The 13,840-nt window shown below is 41.0% G+C and overlaps 1 protein-coding gene across 1 annotated transcript in view; it reads right to left on the minus strand.

Moving 5' to 3' along the window:
* Positions 1 to 13,655, minus strand: part of pcdh17 (protocadherin 17) — an 85,454-nt gene extending 71,799 nt beyond the window's left edge. Inside the window, exons 1-2 of the mRNA XM_077203770.1 lie at positions 13,102 to 13,655; positions 9,553 to 12,349 (exon numbers count right to left, since the gene is read on the minus strand). Coding sequence (XP_077059885.1) covers positions 9,553 to 12,033 — 2,481 coding nt within the window. The 5' untranslated portion in view covers positions 12,034 to 12,349; positions 13,102 to 13,655. The remainder of the gene's footprint in view (positions 1 to 9,552; positions 12,350 to 13,101) is intronic.
* Positions 13,656 to 13,840: the final 185 nt, after the last annotated feature.

Raw genomic sequence — 13,840 nt, forward strand, 5'->3', positions numbered from 1 at the left:
TACAGCAAATAAAATAATGAAAAGTAAGAACTTCCATTCATACAGCCTCCCATTCATTTTCCTATTAGAATCATGTCACCTGTCACTTTATAAATATCTCTTACTGTATGTCTCAGCTTGAAGGCTGCATTATTGAACCCAAGCATACAGGTAAGGGCATCGGACTCACAGACAGAGAAATAGAGAGAGAGAAAAAAAACAGACCATAAACAGATAGAAGGTTTTTGTCAGTCAAGCATTTTCACATTGTATTTACTAGGATTAAGAAAAACAAACAGAAATAAGAACCACATTTAAACCGCCAGCCATTTTCTATAGATGCTGACAGCCCTCAGCCCATCAGTGCAGAGCTGCAGGTGAAAAGATGTAACTGTAGACAGATAAGACTGTGTACAAAACATGAGTGCTGACAAGCTCACTCATTAAACTTGACCGGGCCACAGATGCAGGGTTTATGTTACCAGCCGGTCCTGTCACATGGCAATACGATATCTCGAAAGAGAGCCATCTCTCTGTGTCCAACACCTCACTGGAAAGACAGGCCTAGAGCCAGGAGCTATCTTTAGGTATTTCACTAAAGCTAGTGGATAGCATGAGGAATAAGATACGAGAGGAGTACGAAGAACTTGTTCGAACATCACCCTGAGGCGGACGAGAGCTGTGCAAAATTATTGTTTATCCTACCGGGAATTCTTTAATTACTTTTTTTACTCTGACAACATTTATGACATCAGGACAAGTGTGTTGGCAACCTGCAACATGTCCATTGGAAATTTGCAAAGAGTTCCTCAAACTGTAAACCAACAAGATGCGAGAAATAGAAGGATAGGAGGTGGAAAATTGATCTTTTTTTTATTTCCCAGAAAAAAGAAAAAAACACAATTCCCTCTGTGATAATGTACCTGAGAAAACATCTGTTGAAAGAAAAAAAGATTGCTGATTGGACAACTGCCAACACTTAATAAAACATGTTCCCCATCATTTGACTTTGAAACAGGATGCGGTTTTTCGTTACCTTCTACAACATCTACATGTAAATTCCCAGATGTGTGCTCTGTGAAATATAATGCTAATGTAGGAACTTTGTCTTTTGATAAATAAACCAGGGGAAAAGAAGAGAATGAAGAAGTAAATAAAAGAGAAGCAAACAAATATCCTTAAGTGGATACTGCCATTTAAACAGTTTAGCAGAAGTAGCCCCGTGGGAAGTATCCCAAGAACCCTTCGGGGTCTAGAGTGGCCCTGCAGGGGAACTGACGCAATCTGCACATAATAAAAGGAGAGATGGTGCTTGAAAGCACAGCTTGTGATTGAACAATGCTCCATGATTTCTGACACACAGAGAAAGGATGCAGCAGAAAGCTGTGAGGACTCGCTTCCCTGTGGCCAAACGCGCTGCAACAGACAGCTGTGTGTGTTTTTGCCGTGAAGACGAAGAGAAAACGATCTGTTTGCATTGATTGAGAGTAGAATTTAGAAGCAAGTTGCTGCTGTTTTCTTTGGCTACAAAGTCTGGATTTGATAACCACATTTACTAACAGGTGTGACTTGCGGTTTGCCTGTTCATTCAATATCTGACAGTAGTGGTTCGAATATTGGGTCTCAATCACTTTCGTAATTCAATTCATTTTAAAATACAGGAACAACTGAACTGAAACCACATGGAAGCAATGATCACACGTCTTTAGAGAGTGTCATATGTTTGCTGAGAGTGAAGAAACTCTTTCAAGGAAACGCTGTGCAGAAAGATTTTATATGGAAACGGTTTGGTTGTGATTTATGTAAATTACTAACCTTACATAGTTGCTCAATTAGAATACTCCACATTAATTAACACAGAACAAATTTATGGAAAAAAAATCATGCGTGTACGCATGTGTTGTGAATTAGGAGGATATTTTGTAGCACTTTATTTTACAGTCCTATACTATGTACTTATTATTGCAATTACAATAACTGGGTTATAGTAAGCCTATACTAACCCTGAACCTACCCCTAAACCATAACTTAACCCATGTAGTTACCTTCTATTAATACTACCAGTACTTTCTTGGGTAAGTACACTGTAAGTTATCTAAATACTGTAAAATAAGGTGTAACCAGATTTTTTTTTCAAATGGTTCTGTGCATATAGATATTAAAGTAAATATCAAATACGGCAACTTTTAACATCTGAATGTCTTTCCACAGTTAACCCAAAAAAACATTTTTAAAAGTTAAAACTTATTTTAAATTGAGGCCGGAAAAGCATCTCTCTACTGCACGTTTATGTAGAAAAAGAAAAAGAGCACAACTCAAAGCAAAAACACTCTAAAACAGATCTAATCTATTCTGTTACAATTTGAATGTAGTCTTTCACTATCCACTCATGCGTAGGATTTCATTTAATTCATTACATCCATCACAAACGTAACCCCTGTGTTCAATTATTTGGTCCCCTGTTAGTGTTGGATTCTTTTTTCAGGTTTTGTAATTTGATTTGACTTTCTGTTTAGCCGCCACATTGTTCACAAGGCTAGCATCAACTATTTACAAGTTGCTCCAGCATTCAGAATGAAGGAACAATGGCAAAGGTCAGCCATCTGACACCTAGCAGACTGCTAGCTTAGCATCCCCATAATTTAAACATTCAGATGATGTTTTCGCTTCTAATTAAAGAGCACTTGTCTGATTGAGTGTCTCATCTCAAAACCTAAGCGCCACATGGCTAAAAAGGCTAGCTGGAAAATGGTGCCAGAAAAAGAGAAAGAGAGAGAGAGAGAGAGAGAGAGAGAGAGAGAGAGAGAGAGAGAGAGAGAGAGAGAGAGAGAGAGAGAGAGAGAGAGAGAGAGAGAGAGAGAGAGAGAGAGAGAGAGAGAGAGAGAGAGATAGAGAGAGAGAGAGAGAAGTGTGCGCACAATAATCCATCTGAAATGTGGGCGTCACTCTGCCCGACATCACTGACACGGTCTAAACCATGTACATCAGGGTTAGATTATCCCACCATCCAAAACAAACAAGCACATAATCAACCAAACCTTTGACAGCAACTCCAACGCCAATGGCCTGAAGCGTTAGCAAGGCTAGCTTTAGCCATTACTGCTACAAATATTGACAGTGAGTAACTGGGACTTGTTTCCCAAACACCCCATGGTGCAACATCATTGGTGGCAAGGAAAGAGGAACATGGTGTTTACGGTGAAATCTACAGAGAGAAAGAACTTTTTAATGCAGGTATAATTCAAACAAACTCCAAAAAGCATCCTGACTACATAATGCACAATATATGATTTAGAACCTTGAACATAAAACAGTTTTGGATGTTCAACACCAGTACAGTATGTCCTTCTATGAGTTCCTTTCCATTGACCAAGCAAATTAGTTTAAGTGCCTCAATGTTTTCAGCCTCAAGGGTCAAATCATGTGGTCTTATAAGTCTTGTTGGAATATTTCTCTTTTTCACATTTAACACTTTAGGTTTTGGTGCTTGCTTAAGTAATTAAATAACATCTGCACTATGAGAGCATTACTTGCTATCCTTCGCAAAAACGACAAAACTAACATCTCAAACTACTGTCCAAGATCAAAACAGCTCTTGTCCCAGACTCAGACTTTCAATCTTAAAATATGAACATCCATTATTAAAAAAATGAATTATTAAAAGCTTAAAATGATCTAAGCAAAGTCTGAAATAATCATAAACCACTTCAATATTTATGGGAAAATGATTGATAAATGTTTCAAAAACTGTCCCACACTTGTGGCATTATTTTCACAACAAATAAATGGTGAAAAATGTTCTCAAAAGAAAATGTACTTGTTTAGGAGACAAAAGTGACAAACAAAGTCACTTTCAATCAAACTTCTTATTTTTTTTTTTTCCAAATTAGGCAACAAAGTTCTATAATTTCATTTTATGTAGGATATATAAAATTCTAGCTTTTAAGCATAAATAAAGTCTTTAAATATTTATTTGAATTATATTTAAGATATTTAAGTTTCTTTTCTGAATGTTCACAGGGCCTATAGTTTGACAAAATATGAAATATCAGCACACTTGGAACACTGTAAACTATAGCTCTGTCACTTAGAAAAGATGTATTTGGTCACGAAAAATAATAGGAAGAAATCCGACAGCCTCTCATATCCGTTCATTTCTCAAAACCATATGTATCAGTCTTTCATCCATTCATTCATTCGTCTGTGCATTTGAAGCCACGTCGTCAATCTAGCCCAACGACTCCGGCACAATGACTTTCTCGTGATTAATTCCATCGTTCAAGCGGAACTGTACAAGGGCGGGGTGAAATTACGAATGCGTTTATGAGTTATTAATGGCCTCGGCCCGCTGGTTCCCAAACGGGTCTGGGATTCCAAACCCACGGGTGGACAGAGCTGGGTTATAAAGCTATACAACTCAAATAAATAATTCAATGGCGTTACTTGGATTTCCAGAATTGCCATACATTATATATGCAGTTCAACAAATGTCTCTGCTATTATACACATATCTATATACTTCAGCTTTGCAGTAATTAATCACATAAATGCGTGCCAAAAAACGACAGAGATCTTTTCACCCTCCCTGCTACATTTTTCATGCCGAGGTTTTGACACACTCCAGCGCACCCAAAAAAACTCAGCGACCACATGAAGAAGGAAGGGAGGGGGGGGGGTACAGACGGATGGATTTTTTGTTTTGTTTTTGGCTTTGTAGGATTGATTTTCATCTCCCGAAGAACTGGGCTAATCTCAATCCTTATTCTAATCTGTATCTAAACCACTTGAAACCCAAGGCTTCTTAAAAGATGAACACAAAAAAAAAAAATGTCTACTTGTGCAACATAGATGTTTGTGCATCAATCTATTTCAGAAGAAGGCATTCTTATGAAAATTTTCCAACATATGAACACATTCTCTGAAATATGATTTTAAAAAGTGAGGTTTTGTGGCGACACTCTCCACTGTTAACATGAAGTGGTGAGAGAAATTTCAGACGTTTATCGTGGCATTCTGGTCTTGTCTTGTTCTGTTAAATCTGATGATTTATTAATGAGCTGGTAAATATAGCAGAGGATCGGATGAGTGCGGAATACACACGCGCGCAATAAACAGCCACACAAATCACGAGATAAAGAAATAAAACCCCTGCAACTCTAGAAGGACTAAAGCTGGAGAAATCAAACAAACAAAGGCAGGATTTACTGTATAGGGTCTCATGTGCACCGTTTAAGCCTAGCAGACAAGTGCTGTTTAGATTTCCCTCATATACTGCAGAACACATCGATCACGTGTGTATATCAAAACCGGCTATCAATAATTCAGCGCAAACACGCCATCTGAAAATATGAACAAGACACCAAGGGCAGAAGAAAGAACAAATTTAATACGCAAGAGCTAAAGAAGGACAAGCTGGGGCAGAAAAACGAGAAAAAGACCTCTTAAAACTGTCATGATTTTCTTTCTTCCCTCTCTCTCTCTCTCTCTCTCTCTCTCTCTCTCTCTCTCTCTCTGTCTTTTGTCTTTAATTCAGAACAATACACAAATGCTCTATTTCTCAGGCTTAAAGGGGAGAAAATGCATCTTTACAATTACTTTTTTTCTATGGAGTCGTTCCACTGAAGTATAGCAGAAATAGCAATTTAATGATGTCAGTTGAAAATGTCTAAGCCTCAGTCCAAACTACAAGTGAGAAGAGAAGAGAAGAGAGAGAAGAGAAGAGAAGAGAAGAGAAGAGAAGAGAAGAGAAGAGAAGAGAACTTGAAGGACAAACAATGGACTGTTACACTCATCAAGGGGAATTGTTATGACTCAATTTGCCAGCACACATACACACACACACACACACACACACTAATACCCCCTCCCCTCCCACACTGCACACACACACATACACACAATGTACCGTATAATGCAGCATGCAAGGACAGAACCATTAGCATGCATGACTGTGCTCACACTCCTGCTGTCCCACAGCAAAACACACACACAAACAGCGAGAGAGAGAGAGAGAGAGAGAGAGAGAGAGAGAGAGAGAGAGAGAGAGGGCACTAAACAGATTGTCAGACATTGACTCTTTCAGTCTCATGCCTTGCCATTTGACAGTATTTCGCTTCAGTTCCCAAAGCAATACATTTAGAGCTCGTGCAGCAATCTGATTACCAGACAACCGCTTTTATCGCACAATTTTGCAAAAACAAGTTGACAGAAACCCAATCTCCATGAAACACTGCGACTTCACTGCACGACACAACAACATTATGCCACAAGCACAACTACAGCCCTCATATCAAGGCAGTTACTCAACAGCGTGATCTGTTGTCATCTATTTTCCACTCCTCTCTTACTGCATTAGGTGCATTTAATGGAAAGAAACAACTCAGACAGACAATCCCTGGAGAGGCATCACTACTGTCCAGCTGCAAACTCCCTCCACCCGCTGACCTTTACAACCGGAGTGTTTGCCCTCCCCCAGCGCTACATGAATTGCTACTCCTGCCTCACCGGTTTGACCTTAAGTGGCTCATTTGACCTCTCTATTTAGGATAAACAAAAAAAAAAAAGACAGATGGAAGCATCAAAAGATTTTAAATTGCATGCAATTTTTACTTCATAAGCATCATTACATTTACACGCAAAGAGAAAAAATACATGCATTTGAAAGTGAACACTGCATGTGCATTCAAATCAAGCCTCGTTCACTTTGCTATGTGCTCACAGTACTCAGAACTGAAGGCAGACTGTCGCCACCTAGGGGACACTTTTATAGCCTGGATAGCCAACGCTGATGCTCACAGCAGCCTCTGGCTCATCCTCACACACATTTCCACTCTCTCAAATTAAGGTAAGTAACAGTAAAAACATTATCTTTACCTTAACAGAAAATTAAGGGAATTTTTTTTTTTTAAAGGATTTAACAAAAAGTCTGCAAATAAAGCTTAGCTTTTTTTCTGGCATCAGATAAGATGCTAAGTATGTTTAAAACATGAGGGCGAATATTACATAGGTGAAAAAAAGAAAGAAAAATCCCCTGATCTCAACCACAGATTTTCTTAAACCTCTCTTTGCCATTAAGTAATAGACTTGGACGCCTGTGGTGCAATTAAACGTTATTACATCCGTTTATCCAGGAAACTTTTCTCGGCCAATCGAATTATAGCCCTCATTCTCTTGTGCTCTCCAAGAGCAGACAGCCCTGGCGCTATAATTGACCCTAAACCTCTTTTCATTTCAGTATTACTTCAACGTCCAGCTGTTTGCAACCTCTGGATCAGTTACTATAAAACACCATTAAGGAGCCCTGGGTCTTACCCTCTTGTTGTCGCCGGGCCTGATGGAAAGCATTTAAAATTCCCTTGTGCAGCTGTGTGTCAAGCAGTGGGGACTGTGCGAGTTTTTGTTTATATATTTGTTTATATATCCATTATTTTCACCTTTCAGGCTATCTCTAGCTCTGATGACAGATGCAGATGACAGCCCCCGGACACATCGATCAACAGGGACTGGAAAGGTAGAGATTTCTAACATTTTTTATAACCTCTCAACTGGGATTCACATTTCTATGGCTCTCTTTTAGTCTCTCTCTCTCTCTCTCTCTCTCTCTCTCTCTCTCTCTCTCTCTCTCTCTCTCTCTCTCTCTCTCTCTCTCTCTCTCTCTCTCTCTGTTCCAGGCCAGAGGAGCTCTCTCTCTCTCTCTCTCTGTTCCAGGCCAGAGGAGAGAAGAGCCAGATTGTTTTACGGGCTCAGTAACAGGATAGCAGATCTGCCTCCTGCCACACTTCTGCTGTAAATAATGGAGAGTATATCCTGTACTGTATGGATCTGTGTAAACACAGCATGCACTATATGTATGTGTTTTGGGACGTGTTTGTTTTCAGTGACAGAGTGAAGGTAGTGAGAGAGAAGAGCATGCATATATGCTGTAGTGCCCGAGTCTGTGATTTGATGAAGCCTCTGCAGTTATTCTGCTTATTAATAAAGGGCCCAGAATAATGGGCCTCACTCTGACCTCTGACCTGCAGCTGGGACGCAATGAATAGCAATTAAAAAGCAACGCACTCACTCAGACAATCATGAATAGATAAACGCAGAAGCAAACACACAGATCTAGAGAATGTTAATCACACAAGATACCCATTCAAAACATGCATAATATAATTCAAGATGCTCTGTTGAGAATAACTACTTACTATCAATACTTGCTCTCATGCTTAAACTCATGCTTATCCACAGAAACACCAGCTTCAAATCCCTGAAATCATAGACACATAACTGCTTCAATTAGCCACAATGCTAATGTGCTCTGGGTGGTTGTTTACTTCATTTCTATAGCAACACTGTGGGACGAGTTTTGCGCCAAATTAAATACTTAATGTTGGAGGTTTGTTCAAATCACTAACCCTAAATGTTGAGCAAAAGCAACATGTGATAATATACACATTCAGCAGAGAGTTAACTACAAAAGACACTTACTAAGTAAAGACACTACATAAATACATGTATATAAAATAAAGCAAACAAGCAAGCAAGCAAAAGACAACTAAATTAATTTTTTTGCCAGCTGTAATCTCAGATGCTGCACACACAAGCGCACCTGATGTACAGAGTTTAAGAGGTGACTTTAGCCTCATCTGACACGACAGATTTCAAATTACTTTAAACTGGCTTACCAGCACAGACACACATAAGTTGTCACTGGCTTAACCAAATCGCTCCACACAAAGACGCATTAGCAAGGAATGAGGAAAATCTGGGAAAGCTCTTTCTTTCTTTCTTGTGGTGAAATGCGGTCAGAACATCTTTAATAGAGAGAGGATTGTTACAACTTTTCTTGAGTATGAAGGTGACAAACCTGCTGAATAAGTAAAACGTTAAGGGTGTTACAATGCCAAGGCTTAAAATTGAAATGTTTGAGGTCAAGAAAAAATTGCATTACATTGTATGAAAACACATAGTCATCTATTAATTTGACCTAGCCTGTAAGCAACAGCAGAAATAGAAAAAAATAAATAATATATATATATATATATATATATAAAAATCTGTCATTGTAATAGGTAAAGTGTAGGAACCTTACATTCAAAGCGCCACAGGAAACTACATATTGATTGAAGCTCTATTCATTCGCAATATAGTAGCTGGAAGATATTCTAGGCAAGAGCAGCAAATCATCACAGTATGCCCGTTATGAAATAACAAACCTTCAGGGCTGAACCTGTCAGTGCATCAAATCCCTCCACACCAGAGGTAACATCAAAACAATATCTCCAGAACAGAATTATGTTCCATACTCAATTTCCTCTTAACGCATTACCTGAAACAATATGAGGAAAGCTAGATTTCAAAAAACGATAGCAAGGTGCTCTTCGGCATCTGGCGAGGAGTAGAGAGCGACTTGTGTTTCATATTATCACTGGTTGTGATCCCCCCCCCCCCCCCCACATTATGATTCCCTCGCTGCTTTGTATGTACACACATCTACTCATCCATTCATGTATTGACCTAGTGAGACAGAGCAGGATGAGAGGGGGATGGAGGGTAATTATGTAGAAGAATATAAGTTGTCCTTCCTACCTGTATTATTGACATCCTGTTCACTGGGGTCTCTGTGGTGTTCGTAACAGGTCCGGTGAAGCTGGTGTGACAGCCAACATGTCCTTGAGGAACGCTGAGGTTATTGGCAGTGGGTTTGAGGTACATGACCTCTGACCTTGGAGAGCTGAGGGGCAGACGTGTTTGGTAGTCAAAGTACATGGGTGAGGTGGCCAGAGAGGGACTGCTGACAACGTTCATCACGTTCATGGTGTCCCGTTCCTCCACTTCGCTCTGCACCAGCATAATGTCGTTCTTGTTGATCTTCTTCTTCTTGCTCTTGCCGAGTTGTGGGTGAGTGTACTCAGCGATGCGACAGTTGTATGTGCGGATCTCCTTGTTCTCCCGTTTGCACTTGACTGCGATGGTGATCATAGCTGCAAGGAGCATGATCGAGATGATACTCAGGGTTACTATTAGCGGGAGCGACATGTCCCAATTGTGGTGTTCCGCGTTGATGCGCGGTTCACCCTCCGGTAAAGGCCCCGAGTAGGCTTTGACGATGAGTTTGGCCATGGCGGAAAGTGATGGCTTGCCATGGTCAGTGACCTTGATAATGAGCTCCACAACAGGTGCCACCTCCTCCCACAGTGGCTGGGCTGTCCGTACCTCGCCTGTCACTGAATCAATCTCGAATAGGTGTTCCTCATTCCCATCCGAGATCTCATAGGTGAGCCGACCGCTCTCACCAAAGTCGTTGTCCACCGCTCTCACGGTGGTGATAATGTGTCCGACTCCCACATTCCGAGGTACATGGATCTCAGCAGTGTCATTCTGAAGTAATGGAAGGACAATGACAGGAATGTTATCATTAACATCCAGCACGCTCACACGGACAGTGGTGTTGCTTTCCAGGTGAGGGTTTCCAGAATCCTTCGCCTGGACTTTAAAGTCGAAATACTTGGTTTGTTCATAGTTAAAACTCCTCAGGGCATAAATTGCGCCATCAGTCGGTTTGATGTTAACATATGTAGTGATAGATTCCTCGCTTACATTAGAGGGAAGGAGGGAATAGGACACAGTACCATTTTGGCCTAAATCTGGGTCATGTGCCAGAACAGAACCCAGATATTCCCCTGGGATGTTGTTTTCTGGCACCTGGAGAAGGTAAACCATTTTTGTGAAGCGGGGTGCATTGTCATTTTCATCTAAAATCTTAACAGTGAAAGACTTTGTTGAGTTCAGGGGAGGGTTGCCATTGTCTTTGGCCACAATAGAAATGTTATACTCATCTTTTACCTCCCTGTCCAGAGGTCTGTCAGTCACTACTGTGTAAAAGTTATCATAGTTCTCCTCCAGCTTGAAGGGAACGTTTCCCAAAATTCTACACTGGAGCTGCCCGTTGCGGCCTGAGTCTTTGTCTGTGACTCTGACAAGCGCAATAACTGTCCCTGGAGTTGCTGCTTCACTAACCGCCCCCTGACGCACCGCTACGAAACCTATTGACGGCCAGTTGTCATTCCTGTCAAGCACTTTAACAGTGACTTTACAATGGCCAGGAATTGGGTTGGGGCCTTGATCCTTTGCCTGAACATCAATCTCTATAATTGGGTTCTCCTCAAAGTCGATTTTACCCTGAATCTTTATGACACCCGTTCGGGGATCTATTGAGAACAACTCTTTGATCCTGTCTGGGACGTAGCAGCTAAAAGAATAAGTAACCTGCCCATTAATGCCTTCATCAGTATCTGTAGCATTTAAATCAATCAATACTGTGCCTAGGGGTGCATTCTCAGGGATCTCTACTACATATGAGGGCTGATCAAACACAGGGCTGTTGTCATTGGAATCAGTGACTTTAACATTGATTTGCATTGTGCCTGATTTGGGATATTCCCCTCCATCTGTGGCAGTTATAATTAAAGTGTGATGGCTACGTTCCTCTCGATCTAAGGACCTCTGAACGACCAATTCAGGGAATTTAGTTCCGTCCCCTCTGGATTTGACATCCAAAGAGAATATACTGTAATCATCCCGCGTGATCTGATATGTTTTCAGGCCATTTTCCCTAGTGTCAGCGTCGTAGGCAGCAGCCAAGGGGAAACGTGTGCCTGGGGCTGCATTCTCTGATATGTCAATATCGATCTGATCAGAAGGAAAGCTGGGTGCATTGTCATTTATGTCCTGTATCTCAACTTTAATCATGCAGATCTCCTTGTCATTGGCAAACACTTCCATGGAGAGCTGGCACTTGGAGTTTTGTCTGCACAGTGATTCCCTGTCGATCCGCTGTTTAGTGTATAATAGCCCACTTTCGGGATCCACATCAATAAGGTGTGGGGCGGAGTTCTCCAACACCCTGAAGTTGGATTTTTTCCCCTGCTCTCCCAGTTCCAGCTCTGCATCCTTGGCAATGTTTCCAATGACGCCCTGAATTTTCTCCTCGGGTATTGAGTAGTTCAAGTTTTTCAACGTCAGGGCTTGCGCCCATAAAAGTAGGAAAAGGAAAACAGAAAGATGCATCCCTTTCAGTGAGAGTGCCTTAGGTTTGTGATGCGTTTTACGCCTCCGACCTGTTGATCTTCCCAGAAATATTACAATTTATACTTTCAATTACTGAGCACACATGCTGTTGATTCATGATAAAAAATGTATAAAGTCATTATGTGGGCTTTTCCTTTGAATGCACTTTTCTTAGCAGAGCTCTCTTTATCCTGAGTTTTTACAACAAACGGTGAGGCTGTACAGCTAATTTATATTCTGCTGAACGCCCAGGCGCATTGGAGGCATAATCACAATCCAGTTTCCACAAAGAAATAGCCTTTCCCAGCCTCTTCGCCTGTAATGAAAAAAGAAAAAAACATTTCTATTTCAGATTAGTGCATGTAATATTACACTTAATCATATAAATCCTGACATAATGATTTAAACAAACACCTCGTGTCTCAACATATGCGCTTTTTTTCTCTGTACTGTGACCGCCTAATTCTAATGCGTAATTCCTCATTCCCTGGCGAACGACGTGGATGGCATGTCAATCTAACCTTGAGATGCGTCGAACGCTTTACCACTAAACACAGGTGGATGTTTGTGTTATTCTGCTCTCAACATGTAGGCTAAGCAATGCGTCGAGGATGCGCCATGTGGCACGAAGAGCGTTACGCGCATCAAACGCGCAATTATGGATAAAGGTGGTGAGCAAATAAAAACGGACAAATCTCTTTCAGTGTCCCTGCGTCCTGAAACAGCTGCTTAACTGATGCCATATCTATAGCCTACCTTGCTGTCTTAAGGCAATCCCTTGAATGCAAATGCGTTGAAATAAGCCTCTTAACCGGCATAATCCTGCTTTTAAATACAATTCTTACATAGTCGCATAAAGCAGAGCAAATGAAACACAATCCTAGATGGTTATTTATACTGCGCTTATTAAATAAATACGAGTATAAGCTGTTGCATCCTCACTGACACTGTGCGCATCCATCAGCTCAGGGAGCATATATGACATGTCGTCTCGAATCTTTTTTTTCTTCTTTTTTTTCAGGATTACACTTTGAAACAGAATAATTTTGAGAAACAACACAGACTTACCTGTAGCCTGCTATCCAGTCTAAGCAGAACCATCACCAAAGACGAGTTACATCCTTAATGCACATTTCCGATGAGTGGAAACAACTCCAACTAGACTGTATGGAAAAATAAAGTGCTCCCCAAAAGTGCGCTGGTAATGTCAATGAGGCTGATTAGGATGCAGTGACTCTCCTGCGCTCGTGGACTCAGGCTGTAGACGCTTTAGGACAGATATCTTGACCCAGACGTAAAATGTACATCCACAACCGTTGATATCACCAGCGCAAACAGCCTCTTATACTGCAATGATGCGGGGTGAGACATCCCCGTGATAAATGCGTCCTGGCCCCTCGGGAGGCTATCCGTCCAGTCCACAGTAGGAAATGACCGAAAATAGGAAACACAAGAGTCCAAAGTTTAAATGTAGAAATCAACCGAAAGTGTTCAGTCCAAATCCGACTGTCACTAAAAACCAACTGTCAATAATGGTAGGCTACGGGAATAAATGCACTGTGGTGTGCCGGTGTCCCTTCAGCCTCCTCTGTGCGTTTCTCTCTCTCTGACTGTCTCACTCTGTCTCATAGTGCATTAAACATTGTTACTGATCCACCGCCAACCAATGGATGAAGGAGGAGGGGATAACGCAGCCAATCAGATTCTCTGAATTCAAATTATAGGCGGGGTTTTCGAAGAGGTCCTTTATGTGAGTGATGTGGACGCAATTCTGAGCGCAGACGGGAGTTATAAAAGACTCTTGTCC

The sequence above is a fragment of the Siphateles boraxobius genome, unplaced genomic scaffold (genome assembly GCF_051911475.1).
Source record: "Siphateles boraxobius isolate OS27281-9 unplaced genomic scaffold, OSU_SipBor_1 5, whole genome shotgun sequence".
Lineage (NCBI taxonomy): Eukaryota > Metazoa > Chordata > Actinopteri > Cypriniformes > Leuciscidae > Siphateles > Siphateles boraxobius.